This window comes from Mustela putorius, unplaced genomic scaffold (assembly GCF_011764305.1).
Source record: "Mustela putorius furo isolate JIRA1106 unplaced genomic scaffold, ASM1176430v1.1 tig00537350_pilon_pilon_pilon, whole genome shotgun sequence".
In the NCBI taxonomy this organism is placed as follows: domain Eukaryota; kingdom Metazoa; phylum Chordata; class Mammalia; order Carnivora; family Mustelidae; genus Mustela; species Mustela putorius.
Window position 1 is genome coordinate 25917833 of NW_025422471.1, and position 22273 is coordinate 25940105.

At 34.4% G+C, this 22273-nt stretch overlaps 1 protein-coding gene across 7 annotated transcripts in view; it reads right to left on the minus strand.

Moving 5' to 3' along the window:
* The window catches only part of POLK (DNA polymerase kappa), a 64665-nt gene that overhangs the window by 7503 nt on the left and 34889 nt on the right, over window positions 1-22273 (minus strand). For all 7 annotated transcript variants that reach the window (XM_013063693.2, XM_013063694.2, XM_045074467.1 and 4 more), the window contains 7 exons: window positions 19825-19977; window positions 16194-16325; window positions 13180-13333; window positions 9287-9526; window positions 7994-8118; window positions 6465-6631; window positions 3649-3681 (listed from right to left, as the gene is read on the minus strand). In XM_013063693.2, the coding sequence (XP_012919147.1) occupies window positions 3649-3681; window positions 6465-6631; window positions 7994-8118; window positions 9287-9526; window positions 13180-13333; window positions 16194-16325; window positions 19825-19977 (1004 nt within the window). The remainder of the gene's footprint in view (window positions 1-3648; window positions 3682-6464; window positions 6632-7993; window positions 8119-9286; window positions 9527-13179; window positions 13334-16193; window positions 16326-19824; window positions 19978-22273) is intronic.

Below are 22273 nucleotides of genomic sequence, written 5' to 3' on the forward strand. Positions count from 1 at the left end.
ATATGCTATATGTTAACTAATTTGAATTTAAATAAAAATCTAAAAAAAAAAATAGCAAGAGCATTTTTTGCAAAACTAGAAGAAACAAACCTAAAATTTGTATGAAACCACAAAAGGCTCAAAATAGCCATGGTAATCTTCAAAAAGCAAAGCAAAGCTGGAAATACCACAATTCCAGACTTCAAGTTATACTACAAAGCTATAGTAATCAAAACAGTATGGTAGCAGCACAAAAATAAGCACACAGATCAATGCACCAGAATAGAAAGCCAGAAATACACCCACAATTATATGGTCAATTACTCTTCAACAAAGGAAGCAAGAAGATGCAATGGGAAGAAGATAGTCTCTTCAACAAACGGTTTTGGGAAAATTGGACAGCTACATGCAAAAGAACATATTGTTACACCATACACAAAAAGAAACTCCAAATGGATTAAGGACTTAATGTGAGACCTGAAAACATAAAAATCCTAGAAGAGAGCACAGACAATAATTTCTCTGACATCACTCATAACAACATCTTTCTATATGTCTCCCAAGACAATGGAAACAAAAGCAAAAAATAAACTATTGGGACTACATCAAAATAAAAAGCCTTTGCTTAGCAAAGGAAGCAACCAACAAAACCAAAAGACAACCTATGGAATAAGAGAAGATATTTGCAAATAATATGTCTGGTAAAGGGTTAGTGACCAAAATATATAAAGAATGAGACAACTCAACACACACACACACACACACACACACACACACACACACACACACAAAATAATCCAATTAAAAAATAGGCAGAAGACATGGACAGACATTTCTCCAAAAAAGACTTATAGATGTCCAAAGACAAATGAAAAGATGCTTAACATCACTCATCAGGGATATGCAAATCAAAACCATAACGAAATATCACCTCATGCCTGTCAGAATGGCTAAAAATATCACCTCATGCCTGTCAGAATGGCTAAAATCGAAGACTCAAGAAACAAGTGTTGGCAAGAATGTGGAGAAAAAGGGGCCCTCCTGCCTCCTGTGCTGTTTGTGGGGATGCAAACTGGTGCGGCCACTCTGGAAAACAGTAGGGAGGTTCCTCAAAAAATTAAAAACAGAACTATCCTACGATCCAGTAATCACACTACTGGATATTTACTCAAAGAATTTGAAAACACCAATTTTAAGGGATATATGCTCCCTAATGTTTATTGCAGCATTATCTGCAATAGCCAAATTATGGAAGCAGCCCAAGTGTCTATCAACTGAGGAATGGATAAAGAAGATGTGGTATATAAATATATATATATATATATACATAATATTACTTGGCCATTAAAAAAAAGAAAGAAATCTTGCCATTTGCAAAGACATGGAGGGATCTAGAGAGTATAATGCTAAGCAAAATAAGTCAGTCAGAAAAAGCCAAATACCATGATTTCACTCATACGTGGAATTTAAGAAACAAAACAAAGGAAAAGAAAAGAGAAAACAACAAAAACAGACTCTTAACTACAGAGAACAAACAGATGGTTACCAGAAGGGAGGTAGGTAGGAGAACAGGTGAATAGGTGGTAGAGATTGAGAGTACACTTATCTTGAAGAGCACTGACTAATATATGGAACTGCAGAATCGCTATATTGTATACCCGAAACTAATATAACATTGTACCTTAACTACCCTGGAAATTTTTAAAAAGCTGATTAAAATCACCAACGGATAATGATAATGCCCTCAGAACTTAAAATACATTATGGTATATGTGTATATAGACTGTTACAGAGGGTTAGCTTAAGAAAGTATATATGAGAATATTATTCTAATTATTGTATATACATTTTTTGGAATAGAAGTATCTTCAAGTAGATATAAGGGGATGATGGTTCCTGGCACCTACATAGAGTTGTCTAGTAGACAAGTGGAAATGGAGGGCTGGTAAGATTAAACATAGAAATTTTAATTCATCTGCACAAGAGTGTTGAAAAAAGGCAAGAGGTCATATTAACATAAAAGAGGAAGATGATCTCTCTTTGGCATAAAAAATCCTGAGCATAGGACTATTCAGTGAAGAGACCCCCTTCTAACTCTAACCCTAGCTACCCAGTTCTCCTCCAACCAATGTTTCCAGCTCCCTATTCATTTAAATTTCTCCAGAGTATTCTTTGTATAAGCAAATTTGTACAAGCAAATAAGCAAATACTTCCCCTGTACTTTTTTACATAAACTGAAGAATATTAGACACATTGTTTAGAACCTTTTCTCAATTCATCCTGTTGAGAGTTCCTTATGAATATGTAATTCCCTCATTTTTATAAAGCAGCCTAATATTCTAATTTAAAGATGTAAGGTCACTTAATCAATCCTCTGTTTTTGGATATTTACTTAAATACTATCTTTTGTTATCATGGAAAAAATAACAAGTAACCTTATATACTTGTAAAATGACATGTGATTACATGTGTGAAATGAATTCCTAGAAAAAGAGCTGTGGGATCAAAGTGCAGGTATGTCTGTGAGTTTAACAGATATTGCCAAAATGCTTGCCCCTTGTGGTGGGCAAAATAATGGCCCCCAAAGATGTCCAAATCCTAATATCCTGGAACGCAGTACATTACATGATATAAGTGACTTTGCAGATATGATTAAGTTAAGATGGAGAGATTAGCCTGAACTGTCCAGGTGGGTCCAATATAATCCCAAGGGTCCTTCTAAGAAGATAGGAGGGTGAGAATCAGAAACAGACAAGATGCTAGGCTTGAAATGGAGCATGGGGCCATCGGTCAAAGAATATAAGCAGCCTCTAAAAGCTTTTGGTAAGAAAATGGATGTGTCCTTGGAGACTTTAGAAGACTTACAACTCTGCCAAGACCTTAATTTTAGGACTCCTGATTCAGAACTGTAAGACAATAAATTTGTGTTGTCTTAAGCCACTAAATCTGTGGTAATATATTACAGGACCAATAAAAAACTAGTATACTTCCTCCAGGTTAATAGCTATTTCACTCCCATAGTCTGTCCAATAGAGCATCTCTGCCAACCCATTAGTGAAAAAGGCTATCTTGAGAAACTTCATCTGTATTTTTTTAATTATAAAAAAGACTGGGAATATTTGCAATGTTTCAAGAGGCATTTGTACACCTCCTTCTTTGTTAACTAATTAGATCTACTGGTATATATTTCTGAAAATAATAAAATCTCATCAAGATTTCATTTGTCTTCCATACAAGATTGTAAACCACTGGACTATGTCCTCTCTAAGCTCAATAGCTTACTATTTGGCCACTATGTGCATTCATTAATATTTGAAAAGTTTCAAGAAGAATTTCCAAGGTCCCTTCTTAAATTTCTCAAATAACTACTCAGTAAATTTTCCCACAAACAGGGCTAGAAATTAAGATTCAGAATCTTAAGATGATTGGTTTTCATTTAATAGGAGGAAACCAACATTAGAAATAAATAACTATAGTTAAATTTTTTCCCATAGAGAGCATAGCAAGCAAAGATATAACATTATACTGGAATATTTAACTTAGTCACATCAACTACTGAAAAATGTCATTTGGTTTGCAGACAGATTTTTCTATTTCAGTGATATTTTGCAAAAAAAACCCCAAAAAGTTAAAAATAACATTAATTATGAGTTATGAACAAAACATTACCTCTCAACGCTCATGCTTTTCCTTTCTCCATCCCTTGAAATGAAAAAGAAAAAAAAAGATTTTCTTTACTTTTTCAAAGAAGACTCAGTTCTTTTTAGTCAACCAAAAGGATTTAACATATCAATTACCATTTAAAGAATTTTTTAAATGTATTTTGTTAAAATTCATACATCATGAAGAACAGTGAGTTTTTAAAATCTCAAAATAAAACTATCAACAAAAAATAATATCATTATATGTAAAGTGGATCAAGTCTATATCTATCAAAGAGAAAAATTTTACAATAGGTTGATATTATAAACTGGTTCTACTAAAAGTGTGAATATAAAAACCCTGGCTTATAAAAACCAGTAAGAGTTAGTAGTGCCTAGCCTTGCTGTTATATGATCTGATTAAATACCAATTACCTAGTTTTTTGTGTGGTATATTAACTGTGCTCTCCTATAGCTATTTATTATTCATTTATACCACTCTATTGAACCTCAGTTAGAATTTGGACACAGAAAAAGGATGGTGATTTGGAATCTGAGCCATCTAGTTTGGTTGAATTCTAGCTGTTCTGAGAGAAGTAGTTGAAACTAAAAAAGCTGAAATGACATGTAGATTATTCATTTCCCACATATTCAATGAACCTATTAGGAGTAGAGTACTGTTCTAGGCACTGGGTATACAGTTATGACCAAAACAGACCAAGTTTTTATCCTTAAGAAACTTGTATCTTACTGGAAGGAGACAAATAAAGACATATAGAAGTAAATCTGGAGTATGTCAGAAGGTAAGAAGAATTAAGGATTAAAAAATAAAGCAGAAGAAAGAAATAGAGAATGTACATAGAAGGGAAAGGAGGGGAAAAAAAGGAAGGGAAAGGAGGTTTGCTATTTTACATTATTATAAATTACCTATGAATGTCACTTCAAAGGATTACTGGCATCTTTAAATACCACAGATTCATATATGTTATGTTATATCAAGAACTACATTGTTTTCAACCACTATGTAAATAAAAAAGAGGATAATCCTTGGATTAAAGAAAAAGTTTTATTTCCCATTACTTCCAAATACTAGATTATTTATAGTAGTGCGATTTCCTTCTCTGATCTTAGCATTACATTCGCTCAAGATCAAAGTCAGCTAACTATGGGCTTAAAAATGAGAACAATGAGGGCGCCTGGGTGGCTCAGTTTGTTAAGCATCTGCCTTCAGCTCAGGTCCTGTTCCTGGGATCCTGGGAGAGCCTCCCACATGGGACTGCCTGCTCAGTGGGGAGCCTCCTTCTCCCTCTCCCTCTGTTACTCCTCTGCTTGTGCTCTTTTGTCAAATAAATAAAATCTTTAAAAAACAAAAAAACAAAAGGGATGAGGAGCATGGACAGATGAGAAAGGCAGTAGCTGCAATCTCTGTAAGATTTAGCACCTTTAATTATTTTAACTTATTTCATTTGCCTCCTCTATAATCTTCCTGCTTTCCTTTAGTTTAAGTAAATAAAGGAATTGTTCTGGGGGCAGACTGACAGGATGATGATAAAATTATAAAAATAGTGTCCCATGTTAATTCCCATTCTTCTTAAAAATTCCTTTCTTGGGGCACCTGGGTGGCTCAGTGGGTTGGGCCCCCTGCTTTGGGCTCAAATCATGATCTCAGGGTCCTGGGATTGAGCTCAGCGGGGAGCCTGCTTCTCCCTCTCTGCCTACTTGTGCTCGCTCGCTCTCTTTCTCTCTCTCTCTATTAAATGAATAAGTAAAAATCTTTAAAAAAAAAATTCCTTTCTTTTCACCCACTCCCACAGTGTACCCTTCTAGCTCTCGGACATTTCTTTTTAAGACTGAAATGGAAGAGTGGCAAGGAAGAATCAGGGACCTCTCTTGCTGTTTCCTCTTCTACATCTTTACATGGCTGGCTCCTTCAGGTCCCTGCATTTGGATTATGGTTGCCAACACCCACTCTTACTCCCCAAGGCATGTTCTAGTCCCTAACTCTGCCTTACTTTCTTCATTTGTTTATTTGGTTACTTCGTATTTACCACACTATTCTGCAAAGTCCATGAAGACAAGATTTTGTCTTATTTTCTACTGTTCTTCCCAGTGCCTAGAACAGTAACTAATGAAGTAAGTACTCACTACTGAATGAATCAGTCAATCATTTATAAGTCTGGAAAAAGAAAAGAAATAAAACTTGTTTTATTTATAAAAGAAAAGAAATGAACTTGTTAGGTCATGAAGGCTCTCAAAGAATCATTAAATTTCCCCACTTACGGGGTAAATTCTCGAATATGAGTCACCTTTCTTTCCTCAACAATCAGACCATTAGTCTTACGTTCTGAACAAAAACAAGGCAGGTACAGAAAAGAAAGTACTCATCGTTCTTCTTATCTATCTAACCAATTGCTGTAGCCAATAGCCAAAGAGTGATTCTTTGTTCTTTTCCTTTCCTGCCACCTGCAATCTTTTGGCTCTAATTCAAAAATTATATTCCAGAATGAATGAGACTCAAAAAATTTTAAAGCATGTTATCCTATAAACGTGTCTAGGTGGCCCTGGCAGTTGAGCATCTGATCATGGTTTCAGCTCAGGTCATGATCTCAGGGTCCTGGGAGCAAGCCCTGCATTAGGCTCTGTACTCTGTAGAGTCTGCTTGAGATTCTCTCTCTCCCTCTCCTTCTGTCCCTCCTGCTCTCTCTCTCTCTCTTTCTGGAATAAATAAGTAAATCTTTAAAAAAATTAAAAAAAAATGTTATCCTATAGCCTCCTTATCAATGGTTAAAATTGTTATTTCAGGAAATGATAAGAAAAAAACAGAATGACTACACATATAGGTACCTTGTCAGGTGTGTTGAACCTAGACCCAGGGAAATATGAAGGAAATGATGCCAAGATGTTTCAGAGAAAAGAAGAGAAAGCAATGCCCTCTGTTGGTAGAGTTCTGTACAATTAATAATTCCAAGAGCCTTTAACATTTTCTCTGTAACTTTTCCTATTCCAGAAACCTAGAAAAGAGTTATTATTTATTATTAATACAGTTTTACATTAAGGCAAGTAAAGATATTTAATCTCATTATACCTTTTATAACCAATAAAAGGTATGAATAATGTGACCATCCTCACAAGTCATGCAATAAAACTACTTTACTTCTTGGTACATCTCCTAAACTAGTGTTGCATGGAAATTTAAAATTTTAAATTACACAAAATTTTAAAAATCATTAAAGAGGCACTTAGGTGGCTTGGTCGGTTAAGCATCTGCCTTCAGCTCAGGTCATGATCTCAGAGTCCTGGGCTCGAGTCCCCCATCAAGCTCCCAGCCAGCAGGGAGCCTGCTTCCCCCTCGCCTTTTGCCCTCCCCAACTCATGCTCTCTTTCTCTCTCAAATAAATAAATAAAATATATTTTTTTTAAAGCATTAAAAAAAGAGTTCTACAGTCATAGAAACTTGAAAAATGGTGGAATAAGCAAATCTAAAATAAACTTTTTACTGCAAAACTTATGAATCTTTAATATAACATTATCTGTTGTTATCTACTAAGCCTGGTATGTTCCAAAGTTCTTTGACCCCAGAACCTTTTTCAATGGCATAGTTATTCATATCTTGAAAAACACAATGGAAAATACTGCTTTATAGCTACATCTTACATACTCTAAACCATTCAGTGATCATACATTATATCCTCTGATATGGCCTTTCTTCTGGGCATTGAAAAATGTATCTTTAAATTCACTCCTGTATGTGATGTGAGAAAATCAGGCCCCAGAACATCAATTATTCTTTTTTTTAAAAACCTATATGCAGAAAAATCTACAAGCTATAAAAAATAATAAAACACACCATTTTTATAAAAAACCCCTATGGGATCGCTTTACCATTTTAAAGACAGTAATGTATTTGGGGGGTTTTGGGGGGAGGGGGTTAGAAACAATTAAATTTCCAGATCTCTTTTAAGTCTCATACCTATTAATCTGATGGCAATTTAGACTTTAGAATCAAGAGAGTATTAGAGGTTACAGCTGAAAGACCCTTACAAGTATTCTTCTTATTTCTGTTCTTCTTGACAGAGGTACACTTAAAAGTCTTTCATCTACTACTTTCTTAAAACATTTTGGCAAACAAACTTCCTAAACCTCAATTTAAGGGTTTCATAGAAAGATTTCTTCAAATCCAAATTCAATCATCCATTATACTTCCTGCTTGTTACCAACTGCTCTAAAACTTTTCAGCAAAGAATGATTACTACCATCCTAAGTAGTTTCTCTTCAGAATATATATATTTATGTTTATAAATATAGTTTATATTTAAATATAAATAAAATTATATTTTATATAAATAAAATAGAAATTTTATACAAAATCTCACCTTTCTAATAGGTAAGTCCTTGATGAAGTCCATCACAGCTTGTCTGCTGGGGAGAATTTGGTATTGTCCATTTGGTTTATTCTTATCACTGCATACTTTTGCTAACATTGTATTTGGGGCAATTCCTTAAAAGAAGAACACTCTGATGACTCAAAGAAGGTGACATGTATCATTTTAAAATATGAGATGACAATACAGAAATAGTGAATGTAGGAAGTCCAAAATGATGACAAATGATACTTTAAAAATAACAACCGATAACTACCTATCTCCCCAGGGCTCGATATGATTTTAGGAAAAGGAATTGTATTAGTCACTGTGGCAGCAGAAATGAAGAATATTTAAATCTCCATGGAATTTTAAAGTCTAAGAGTAATTGTCAGTGTTTATTTAAGTAATATTATTAGTTTACAGACCATCTTTAGTTGTAATACAGGGTTGATTTATAGAAAAGATCCAGAATATAATTTAGGGTGGATGTTCACTCTTTGAAAGGTCTTTTGTATAGATTACCCAAGTAAAGAAAAAAAAAAATCAAAGATTCCAGGTTACATTATATTTAAAACAATGATAGTAAAATATATGCATTGTTTTTATTATGTTTATTATGTTTTTATTAAAGCAAATTAATACCTTTTAGAAAGCTGTTTTGAACATTTCTGAGACTCAATGATCAATTAAGATACTTGAAATAGGTATATTCAAATATGATGATTAAATGATTCATTTCAATTTTTATATACATCCTACTAAAATTTGTTACTTATTCTCACACTTTGGCAAAGAAAAAAAAAAGATTAACCTAATCTTAATGCTAATTTACGGTCCTCATGATGAATATCAGTTTCTATGCTGACAGAGTGATACCTTTATGGGTTACTGACATTTGTAAAGCTCTTTTTCCCTTCACCAGCTGGTCCTAGATTGCTATGTTGCTAGTCAGGACTTCTGTAGGGTCTCTCTTGTAATCCTGGACAGGGCTGAAAAACTTCAAAGGGAAAACTAATAAACTATTATGTACTAAGCCAATTAAAATGTATTGTATGCTTTAAAAAGGATAGCTACATGAGATTTATGATAGTTGTTTTCTTTGGGTTCACAGGCTTTTCTGCTTAATTCCAATTTACCTGTTGCTTCATAGAATTCTGAATAGGTAAAGTCATTAGAAGTTGAATCAAAAAGGATAAGAAAACATTCCTATAAGCTTAATAGCAAGGAAGAACTAATATTACACTTGAATTAGCCAGTCTGAAAATTTTAACTATGGTAGCCACCAAATCAGTTTTCAAGTACCTGCACTGGCTGTCAGTGTTGTTTTTTGCTCAATTCTGAAACGAATTTCCTTTACCACTTCCTCAGCTGATGTTCCAAAAACAATCGAATTTTGGAGTAGTTGAGGATTATTCTGTTCTTCAGAGTTCACTTGTAAAGGATTTCCTTGGGGCTGCAGATCAGGAGGACTATCATCAAAAAGTAGTGGAGAGATAGAACGTTCATGCTCACTCAGTTTATTAGTTTCTTTTCCTGGTTTCTCTAAATTATAAACAGAAACAGTAATTATCATCATTTAAATAAGTATATATTTCACCAATGAGGTTTCCCTACATTCTTTCTAAAGACCAAAGAAATCTAGTTTAGTTTTGTTTCTAAGGACCAAGATCAGAAGTGTTATTTATATTTATTTGTTTAACAAAGAAAATACTGATTCTGAGTTTTTCTTAAAAGGAATATTATCTGTTTCCATAGTATACATTTGAAGAGGAAATATCCTATGTAAAAATTGTGAATTTGTGTATCTTACCTAAATTAACTGAAACCTAGAATTGGGCCCAGGGTCATATTACTTTTTTATTTAAAAAGAAAGAAAGCAAGCTTTTTTTTTCCTTTACCCATTAAATTGGAATTTAGGAATGAGGAAAAAGGCATTAAGCCATAAAGAATAATTAAGCCTGAGAATTAAGTTTTGTTTTTAGAGGGAAAAGAACTTTAAATTTTCTTCATTCATGAAAGAAACTTTTCAGATGTTAAAATACTCTCAATATCTTCTTTTAAAAATGCTTATTTTGATTTTCACTTGCTTACATATAAAGTATCACTTTTACTGAAGGCACATTTAAATAAATAGTAATTATTTCTGTAAGTTACACTTCTTTAAATATACAAACTCTTAAGGTCTAATCAGACTAACTATAATAATATGAGTAGGCTACAACCTAATATTACTATTAAAAAATAAAGTAAAAATACTAATCTGGTTTTTACCTCATTTTATTTGCACTTTTCACAACTGGACTGTAAAATATATTTAAATCTATACCAATACTAAAAATGTTCTCATGAACAAATCCATTAATGATTACTTTCTGGGCTTAATGGAAGAGAAATACAATTTATATGTATTTATAAAAATTAAGATTAACAACAGAGCTTTCTGATCTCATTTCATAATTTTATTACATATAAATGTTTTCCAAATTGAGGTAAATGCAGAGCCAAAAATTAAATTTCTAGTTTCAAGATACATATAAATGCATATTATTTTAGAAATAAACCCTCCTTCTAAGGAGGGTTTTCTAAAGATAATATCAATAATATGACTAACACCAGATTAGTTTCAAATTATAAAGCACATAATATGAATTCAGTTATAGACAAATGTTTTCCAAATCTGAATTCCCAGGCCATATACAAAATAAGCCTTATTTTCAAACTTAATATTAGCTAATACTTAGGTACTTCAGTTACTTTCATTTTTCATATTCTGGTTTTAAAATGCAGAGCACTGGGGCTCCTGGGTGGCTCAGTAGGTTAAGCATCTGCCTTCACCTCAGGCCATGATCCCAGGGTCCTGGCATCGAGCCCCACTTTGGGCTCTCTGTGGCACGGGGACCTGCTTCTCCCTCTCCTTCTGCCTGCTGCTCCGCCTGCTTGTGCTCTCTCTCTCTGTCAAACAAGTAAATTGTTTAAAGAAAAAATAAAATGCAGAGCATTTCAGAAAGCATTATGGTGGCGGCACAGCTGAAATGGTATTTGCCTGGCCCCCTTTCCCCCATCAGGATGGGTAAAAGTCAAGGTAAAGAGAGCTGTACAAAAACCACACACCTAGTAAGGTACCTGTCACATTCATAAGCCCCTTCTACAGAGTTATTCTGTGTTTTGTACCTCATGAGTCTACCACAGTACCCTTAGGTGGGTCACTGATGGAATGCTGGAGTAGGAAGCAAAGCATGCAGTCCAGGTTCTGCCCTTATTAGAGCAGTTGCTAAATGGCCCAGTTACCTATTAATCAATCGGTCTACTTTTCTATTTGGCCTGGCTATACAACTAACGCTAAAGTAATTTCTTATCTGCTTTCTGAAAAAAAAAGATCTTTATAATCCCCATAACTGAGGTGATCAGAGTACAAAACTGAGGTTTCTTATCATCTGAAACACTGGGATTAAAGCATCCCATCTTTATATGGGATATATGGATGGTGAGTGCTACAAGAATAGGGTATTTCAGTGTCTTACACTGCCTCCTGCTCACCATCCAGATTTATATGGCAAAATAAACATAATAACAATTATTTTATTTGCTTATAGACAAAATAATTAGCACTATTCTTCCAAAGATGGCACCTTTCAGAAAAGGGGCAAACAGCAGAAAAATGTCTGGGACTTCAGAAGAAGTTACATCAGTTCCCTTCTGTGGCACCAACTCACTGTGGGCAGCTTCCTATGGCATTTGTGAAATCAGATATGCTGAAAAGTCCCACCCACAGGGATTTACACATGAGGGGGGAAAAAAGTTAAAACTACCTTAAAAATACAAAATACAGGAAGAGTAAAGTACATAAGTAATTAAGAGTTCACATCCTTTAAGTGAGTTTGTGCATAGTATAATAAATGAAAAGAACATTAGTAGAGAATAAAAATATTTACCTTAGTCCCAGTGTAATTTTTTTTAACATCTTGTGAGCATAATTGTTATAGGAGGTCTCAGAGAGATGCTCTGATATAACAATATAACAATTCCCCCACCCTCTCTTGTGAAAAGTAAGGAAATAAATTGAGATGAAAGCAAACTGACATTAGGTTTTGTGTGCCTCTTCCCCCAAACAATAAAAATATAATACAAAAGATCATTTGCTCTAAGCCTCTGTGTCCAGGAATTATGCCTGTTTATTGATTAATGTTTCTATTAAAGAGAGAGACCGGTGCCTTAGAGTTCTAAATAAGGTAGTGGAGTTGTAATTTGATGTCCGCACTAAACTTGCTCCGAAGATGTGAGCCCCAAACAATGAGTGTCAGAATGTTATGCCATTGAAGATCCACCATTTTTGCTTCAGGGAAAGTTACAGATAGATTTCCTCACCACTGGCTGTCCCCACCTGAAGAAGGCAATGAGTTGTGCACATGAAATACAGCTGTGGGCTGTGAGCAAACCCTCTGTTTCTACATTTTCACCCAGATGAACTTTTTTCAGAGGTCCATGACAGCTAAGATATTTGAAGTAATCATACCTCTGACAGAGTGTTGAAAGCATTATGTGTAAATAACTACATGGTTCTCTGACATTATTTTGGATAAGTAACAAAAGGGATCATTCAGAAAAAAAAACCTTGGGGTCATGAAACTTCTTTATCAGTGTGTACAAAAGAATCACAATAAGGTCTAAGGAAGAGTTGGGAGTCATTAATTTTGGCAAGGTTGAAAATAGTCATAATCACTGTGTAATCAGATCATAGATCATTTTGAAAACGAGGGGGAAAAAAACCACACAATGTTTCGATATATTTGAGACTTTTTAAAAAATCTAATTCCTTTTAACAACCGCAACAAAAGTCCACCTTAAATAGATAACCTCCTCAGATTCAACACAATCCAACCTTTCCTTAGATCTTCAGAAAAGAACTGCTATGAAATTACTTTACTCAATGGTTCTGCAGATTCTTAAACTCTAGAGATTTAACAATCTCATTTGGTTTAAAAGTGATTTAAACCAATCTCTTTGGATTAAAAGTTACAAATTTAACTTAGAAATTCCACAGGTATACTTTAAGTTCCTGATTTTTCATTTTGAATACTTTTTCATTATAAAGGTATACCTAGTTCTATCACCTATGCATGCTAATAAGTTAATTGGGTTAATTCAAAGGGCTTTTTGTTTGTTTTTTAGTTTGATCATTCTAATAAATTGCTTACCATTTTCTAGAGAGTTCCCTGTTTTGATGAAATACTTCCTTTTGTCCTCGGGCCAATTTTGTCTTTCCTGTAAGTGCTTTGTTATATTCAAGTAGGCTTCATCAAGACTCATAGCCATAAAATTGGGATCATAATCAGCAAGTATTTCCTTAACCTTCAAAAGGAACAAAATGATTTAAATTTTGCTGCCAAAGCAAAACCCATAATATAACAGCTGATAAGAAACATTAATATTCTTACTTTGCAACTACAGTAAAAATCCTGCAATCAATAGCTCATGGATTTAGGGAATAAATAATTTATTGCTAGCACAAGTTTGTCCAAAGGCTCGTTAGAATTAAAATAGATCATGAAGGCAGGAGACCATGAAACAGCTTCATCTGATACAATCTCTACTCAGCCACCTTTATCTAGATATAATAAATGACTCAAATAAGTCTCAGACATCATTCTGGTAGGCACAGAAAAAAGGGTTAAGTAACATAATTTAAAGTAACTGGTTAAAAATAGAAATGGGAACAATAGGATCCTGCTCCCCCTCACCTTTTTGTTTATTTTTAAAAGAACTAATTCTTTTTTTCAAAGTAGTCTCCACACCCAGCATGCAGCGCAAAGTGGTGAGTTATTGAACTCAATAACCCTGAGATTAAGACCTGAGCCAAAATCAAGAGTTTGATGCTTAATTGACCTGAGCCATCTAGGTGCCCCTAAAAAGGAATAATCTTACATAAAATACTACGTTGCTTTAGAAAGTAGTTCTATTTTAATTAATTATAAATATGCACATAAAACTCTACTCAAAACATACATTAATGCATGTATCCATTCAGAAAACAAAACTCAATTATTGAAGTTTGGGATGGAAAAGATGACAAAATCTACAGTGGAAGTCTGTGACTACATTAAATGACAGGGAAAGTCTGGAGCTGCATCTTGAGATAAATAAAAAGATCAGAATTTCCATATGATTCCAGAAACACCATTTATGTAAGATAGTTTTATTATACAAAACTATAAATGTTTCTAACCACTGAAGTATTAACTGAAATAGGAAATAGTTGCCAAAATAATATATACATATTTGAAAAACGTATTTATTGAATTATGTTATCCTTCCATCTAGTATTTAAAACCTGTCTGCTGTATCATGAGAAAAAGTTTTTATAAAATAAAGCTTTTTAGCTTAATTTGATTATGAATAGCTGAGTCAAAGGTAATTTTAGAAAATGGTGATATAAAACTTGGCCAAGCTTTACTCAGAGAGTACCTTAATTAGCTTTGTTCTTCTGGAAGAAACCAATTTTATAATGTACTCAAATGGAATCTTTCTAGTGAAAATGAAACTCTGGAAAGTCTGTAGTTGGCAGACAACGAAGATTATTCTGAATGAGAAGTACTCCCTAGAGACATGGAGTACTCACTAACTTCCTTTTCAGAGGATACTGCTTGAAGAACAAAAATAGACATGTTCCAGTAAAACTCAAGTACTTAGGTTCCAACAGTCAAAGCTGTTCCATTCTTTTGGAAAAAATAAAAATGGGTCTCCTTAAACTTTTTAAACCAAGTCATACATATTAATATACTTAGAGTCAGTGAATTTGTGCTGTAGTTCGTTCACACGTTCACACGTAACAACCCATTTGCTATCTGCAAATAAACTAGTTAGATCCTGCTCGAATTAGAGAAAGTTTTCTTCAATTTCCGTAACAAGACAGAAGAGAACTAAAAACAATTTAGCTCTCATTATCATATTGTCAGAAGTTTTACTGAATTAAAGCAGGAAAAAAATTCCTTCTTACAAGGTCTCTGAAGGATTTTCAAACTTATTGAAAGCCTGTAATATTTGTGGTTAGCGTTTTATCTCTTTCTCATTAGGAATATGGTAAAACAGATAAGCAGAAACCACACTGGAATGTGGTTCCCCCTTCTACCATCCAAGTACTAACCAGGCCTAACCCTGCTTAGCTTCCAAGATCAGAAGAGATGGGGCGCATTCAGGGTGGTATGGCCGTAGACTGGTTCCCCCTTCTTTACCACATTTTCAGAGATAGGCAAAAAGTACTTGCTGCCACAGACCGTTTTTGAAAGAATGAAAAAAAACAGAATTTTAAAAAAAATTTGGGGTGCATACCATTCCAGTTTGGGGAGGTTTCATTTCTAGAGTACATGAGGTATAATACAAATAAGAGGAGCGAATCTAAAGATGACCTTCGTGACCAAATGATAGTAAGGGTTAGGCCATAGATTTTTAAGGGTTTCAATTCAGACAGCAGTCTTTAACACAGTGCATTTTTTTACAGAAGTCTGAAACTGTTTGATGCACTATTCTAAAATTTTAACTGATGATATGTTTTAGCACTAGCTAAATGATAGTCCAGTTATCAATAACCGAGAAAATCACAATTTTCATATATGACAATTTAGGCAATTTTACTGAGTAATCAAATCTTTATATTTCAGATCCTTTTCAAAGTAAGATGATTCCCTTTTTTCCTTGATTATTGGTCTCTCAAACATTAAAGGCTCATAAGCATCTTCACTAGACTGTGAGGCAAGAAAAACAGCTAAGATAATGGAATTTCATTACTGTCTAAAAACATTTATTATTATTATGAATAGAAAAATTTATTCACAAAAGAGGTTGAAATTAATGACATGAGTAGATTATGTAAATTATAAATAGGTAATTCTAGAAAAAAAGTATATTGTATATTACGAAAAAAAACACCTACAGTTAATACAGATTAGAATTAAGGCAATTTAAAGTTTTCCAGGTAGATAGTTTTCTAAACAGATGAAAAAATATGTGCAAGAGCAAAGATCTGGGAAATAGGAGGGTGTGTTCTGTATACTTAGCTCAGTTTTCAATATATGAAGTGAAGAAGTGGTAGGAGGTAAGACTTAAAGGGATAAACTAAGGCCAAATTCTGATGCACTAAGTCATTTGGGCTTGACTCTGTAGGTGACAGGGAATCAGTGAAAGGCTGTAAGTAAGAGTGCTTCATCAGACTTACCTCTGTACTCACAGCTTTGTATTTGTCAAAGTTTGGGGGCACAATAATAAGTTGTGGGCAGAGTCTTTTAGCAATAAATCCTGGCATGGCTGCACGAACACCAAACCTCCTTGCATGGTAATTCGAAGTAGACTGAAAGAAAACGGACCACATGGGGAAAAATATACAAACGTAAATGGGCATACCAATCAATGAGTTCATAAGAAACACATTACTGATGTGCATTTTCAACTCAAGGACATCTGTCTTATAGGCAGCAGTCTCGAATCAAGCTTTGACTTTATTCTATCAAATGGTATTACGATACCATGACCCTTTCTCTTACAATATGTCTCCATATTTATGATGCCAGGTAATAAACAAGACTAAAAAGAAGGTTCTCTTACATTTCCAATTAACTAAACTTCATTAGCTCTAAGGCATACCTGTAATATAGTATATATCAAAGTTTGGATGATAGTAGATGATGTTACATGAAAGTAATAACTATAAAGTAATGTTATATATAGTACAAGTAGTATGGATATTAAATGTAACAGTCTAGAAAGTAATAGCATGGTATAATAGTATAGATTTGGAATTTGCATTTGAAATTTTTCATTTGGAACCAAAGTCAAAGGTTCTATTAACTGTCAGCTAAATTAAATGTCAAAAAAATGAAGTGATGAAAGCTTAAAAGAGCTTTTAAAATTAAATTTTATTTCTTAAGGCTTGAATATACATTTTGGTGAAAACATTTTCAGTAGGAGATGGAACTAAAAAATTATGAAAGTAAGAAGGAGAACATTACTTTTTTTTTTTTTTTTAAGATTTTATTTATTTATTTGACAGAGAGAGATCACAAGTAGGCAGAGAAGCAGGCAGAGAAAGAGGAGGAAGCAGGCTCCCCACTGAGCAGAGAGCCAGGTGCCGGGCTTGATCCCAGGACCCTGGGATCATGATCTGAGCCGAAGGCAGAGGATTTAACCCACTGAGCCACCCAGGTGCCCTGAGAACATTACTTTAAAATCCTGTTGATACCACAATACCACTTATAAAAATTTTTTTTTAATCACAAACAAAATCTTTGAAATCTCAAGTGAAAATTCAAAGAAATGTAAAACAATCTATCACATGAAAGGATTACTTCAGACTAGTATCAATTTGCCATTAGTAGCTTTCAGATGGCATTTTAAAAATCTTGATAGTACTCAAAACTATGCCAATCTTTGACAGTATTCTGGGAGAGAAGATGCAGATGGGACTAGAAAGACAAATCAATGTTTTAAATATAAATAACTCTAATGGAATGGATATGAAAGCTAGTAGGTTTGTGGTAGATTGTAAATCACAGCCACAATACTTTATAGTTCCTCCTATTCAAGGGTGGGTTCCAGTCCCTCATACCAAGTGACTTGTACTGTGACTTGTTTTGACCAGAAGAATATGAGGGAGTGACATTGTGAGTCGTGAAGCCTAGGCATTATGAAGTCTGTAACTTCAGCCTTTGCTTCCTTGGGGATCCAACAACTATATAAAGGTCTTGGGTTAAATTGCTAAATGATGATGTACTATGCGGAGAGGGAAAAGCTCATCGGCTGGAAGCCATTCCAGCCACCTTGGCTGAAAGACCAAGTGTGTTAATAAAGCCATTTTGGATCCTCCAACCCCAGCTAAATAACTGTAGCCAACCCTTGGTAGAGTAAACATCCCCAGTGTGCTCTGCTCAAATTACAGAATCATAAGCAAACCACTAAGTACTTAAAGGGGTTTGTTATGCAGCAATAAATAACTGCTAAGGGTCTATGTTTTGACTATGAGTACTAACTTAGAATACTTTGAAGATCCATCAAATTATTCAAAAAAGAATTCTGGGGGCGCCTGGGTGGTTGAGTCTTCAGCCAAGCTCCATCCTAGGACCCCAGGATCATGACATGGAGCCCCACATCAGGCCCCCTGCTTGGTGGGGAGTCTGCTTCTCCCTTTCCCACTCCCCCTGCTTGTATTCCCTCTCTCCCTGTCTCTGTCTCTGTCAAATAAATCAATAAATAAAATCTCCTAAAAAAAAAAAAAAAAAAAAAACTCTGACTGTTATAGACTGAAATAATCAAACATATACCATCACTACCATTAATTTGTAAATACACTTTTATGAATTTAATAGAACAAAAGCAAATTTATTCCAAATCTCATTAGAAATGAAGTCTATTAGTTGAGTATACAAAAGGTGGTAATCTTTGTTTAAATATGGCAAATAATCATTCTGAATTTGGAAGTAATAATTTTTAGGAGGATATAATTCATAGGAAGAAAAATATTTTGCAGATCTAGCAGCGGGTTTAGCTTTAAAATATATACATATGTACACAAAGATAATTTCACATAAATATATGGTGGTATATATTCTTTTTGTTTGTTTTTAAAGATCTTATTGTTTTATTTGACAGAGAGACAGTGAGAGAGGGAACACAAGCACAGGAAGTGGGAGAGGGAGAAGTGGGCTTCCTGCAGAGCAGGGAGCCTAATGTGGTACTCCATCTCAGGACCCTGGGATCATGACCTGAGCCGAAGGCAGATGCTTAATGACTCAGCCACCCACGCGCCTGGTGATACATATTCTTAAGAAGATTAAATACATTTTTTCAAATATCAGCTGATGATTTGTAGGAAAGGGGAGTAGTCTTTCAGTAAAGATTTTTTGGAACCTGGATTGTTAGTTGCCCGCATACCTATGGGAGCAGAGATGATGAACAAATAGATAATAGTTTTATAATAAAATATTAACTCAGTAGGAATTAGGTTTATAGCTGTCTAAAGCATTGGAAGGAGTTAGAAAGAGGGAAGAACTCTCCTTGTTTCTCTTATATGTTTTTTAATATCAAAATCCATCTATTCCAGGGGCCATTATTAGTTCCCCACACATTTTTAGCCACATATAGCAATCCTGGCCATCTTTTTACCTTTCGGTGGTGATAAGGAAGAGCAACATGGTAATCAGAAAAGCAAAGGTTCCAAATCATAAGGAAGAATTAATTACAGCAGTATTCTAATAAAATATACTACCCTAGAACTAAAGTTGGCAAAACTTTTCTGTAAATGTCCAGATAGTGATAGTAATTACTTTGAGCTTTGCAGATCATATAGTCTCTGTTGCAGCTACTCAACTCTGCTCTTTTAATACAACAAACAAATGGGTGTGACTGTGTTCCAATAAAATTTTATTTACAAAAAAAAGACTAGATTTGGCCTGCAAGCCATTGTTTGCAAACCTGCTTTAGGGTAACACTTCCTTTTCTTTCATCTCCAATTCCCTTTTTACTGAAACAGTTACTTAAGAAAAAATACAGCTTGCAATAGAAAGATATAATGCCACTCTACTACTCACCAGGCTTGTAACTTTGGGGAAGCTTTTAAGCACCTCTCTGAGTTAGTTTTTTGTCGTCAAATGGAAATAAAAATTTGTACCTCAAGAGATGTTGAAAGGATTCGGTAATTGAGCACATATAAAGCACAAAGGAAAATGCCCAGCAAACTTGTAGAGCTTACTAAAGGCTTCTCCTTTCGTGAACCACTAAGGCTTACTCAAATATGTTAAGGCTTACTCAAATATGTTATGAAATTTCCTTTTTGCCTTTGATCTTTACCTACTTACCAACATACTCATTGATCCTACAGCAATGGGTTTATCCTTCAATTCTGGATTGTCCCTCATTTCTACAGCTGCATAGAAAGCATCCATGTCAATGTGTACTATAGTATTGTTCAGATCCCGGCTCTGTTCCAACTCCATTGCAAATCTGTCAACCTTAATTTTTAAAAAATTAACACATTTTGAATCAACATGCTATTGAAATAGCACCAGTCATAACATTAATCTCCCTTTTAGTAAGTATCTGTCTCTGCCTGTCTATCCACCCATCCATCCATCTACCCTACCACCCACTATCTATATATACTTGACTATTTTTTATGAAGTCTGATAATTTCTTCTATTTTCATTAAGACATGCAGTTAAGTCTCAAATATCATGCACTACCAACATGAATAAATTAACTGCTCCAACTGCTTGTATCAAATGATTCTGCTTTATAAATCTGAAGACCAACTTATTGTAAATAAAAGCTTCTGTTTAGGTAAAATAAACAACTCTCATTTGACTCATAACATTAACGTCAAAATAGAAACAAAGGATGTACAATGAAAGATTATATACCTCTTTGGCATATTATGTTTATGCTGAATAGTATCATAAAAGTGAATATACCAACCACAATGTAAACATTCCCTCTGTAGAACTGCCTTTATGGGGTTAAAATTTGGTATCCATTAGTCAATACAAATCAAAATCGAAAATTCAAGCTATAATTTATTCTTTCATGAAACACTTCAATTTATATGTCAAATATAACAGTGTAGAACCTTAATCTTTAAAGCACTTTTTTATCTCTCTAGTGAGAAAGCACTGGATTGATAAGAATAAAGGGAAATGAAAGGAAGTAAAAATAACCAAAGTAGGGCAGTAAGAAAAGGGTTTATGTAACAGACATACACATTTTCAAGTGTTCCTTTTTTGTGGCCTCTACTCTAGAGGCTGAAGAAGCTAAATATGTTTCGCAGCTTTCCCTGCAGCCAAGGGTGGCTGGCTGTGTGACCATTTTGATCTATGATCACTTTGAATAAGTTGGAATACAGAAAGAGCACGGCAAAGTGGCTGGCACATGGTACAAGTTTAATGAATGTAATCTATGACTAAAGGATCAATGGACAGTGTAGAACAAAACAATAAAAAACAGAGGGGAAGAGAGCCAGATACATAAGCAAGTGGGGTGAGCTCTGGAATGAAAGCAATTTCCATTATGTGGCGATCTCTGTAGCAGTTTTTCTCAAAAATGGAGAGTTACAGGGGTATAATTTGGCCTTTTCTCTTTGTTGGACTTCAACCTTGCTTCCATTCTGCAAATTTTTTTTCATGGCCTTCCTTCTTAGCATTATAGTGGAACTAGCTTCCCACTACCTGCAGGTTAAGCCTGCAACTTCTCTTTTAGAAATAATCACCCTGAATCCTATTTGTCTCCAGTAGCCACAGTGAGCTTCTAGAAGGTCTGCTCCTGTTTAGGCTGTAACTCATGAATAGCCTGGGGTGCTTGGTACTTTCTTCAGGCTGTTCCTCTGTCCACAATGTCCGTCTGAGTTCTTTCATAAAGTCTTAAAGGGTCAGCTAGATATCTCTCTATAGCTGAATTACATCTCTGTCCTCCATGCCACAGAATTCAATGTTCTTTACTTGTTTTCCTGCTCTTACTATGCACTTACTGTATTAGATACTAAGTTATGAGTTCCACCAGGAAAAGGACCTCATTTGCCTTCAAATTCTTTCCTTATCAGACAGAAAGAGGTGAGACTCGTAGAATATATATATATATATATATATATATATATATATTTCTGCTTCAGAAAGAGAAGGTAGTATGTGTAGAAAAATTTTGGAGAAGGTTGTTCTCATGTAGTGAGACACCACTCTTAATAAATGGAACTTTTCAACACTACTCCAAACTATCATCCAGATTCAAAACAACTACTTCTTCCAGTACCTCAATTGTAAATTAGAGAATAGCACCCTGACATTAAAAAAAAACAAAAGATGTAAACAAATCATGGAGGCTAATGAAAACAAGGGTGGATTAAAAACTATTATATGTTAATCCAGAAAATATACCTAAAATATGAGTCAATTGAGAATAAGGGAGTAGCATTTGAAGTATCTTAACCCATAAATACTGGAAAGGAAAAAGATAATAAATAGAAAGCAAACCAAATGGAAAAAAGTTCTCCTTAGCCCATATAATAATTCTGTGACAGTTTCTTCAGCAATCTATTATCTTTTCTGTGCTTGAAGTGCAAGTACAGTTGCCAAAAGGAAACCTCCCCACTGAGTGACTCACACATTCCATTTTCCTCTACTCTCATTAGTCACTCTTGTCTAAACACTTTTTTCTCTGCATCTACCAAATGCACATCACCCTGCTTTTTTCAAATTCCTTCTACTGAAATCTTCATTAATGTTTTCCTTTCTTCCATTTTCCCTTCCAGATGACTTTCAA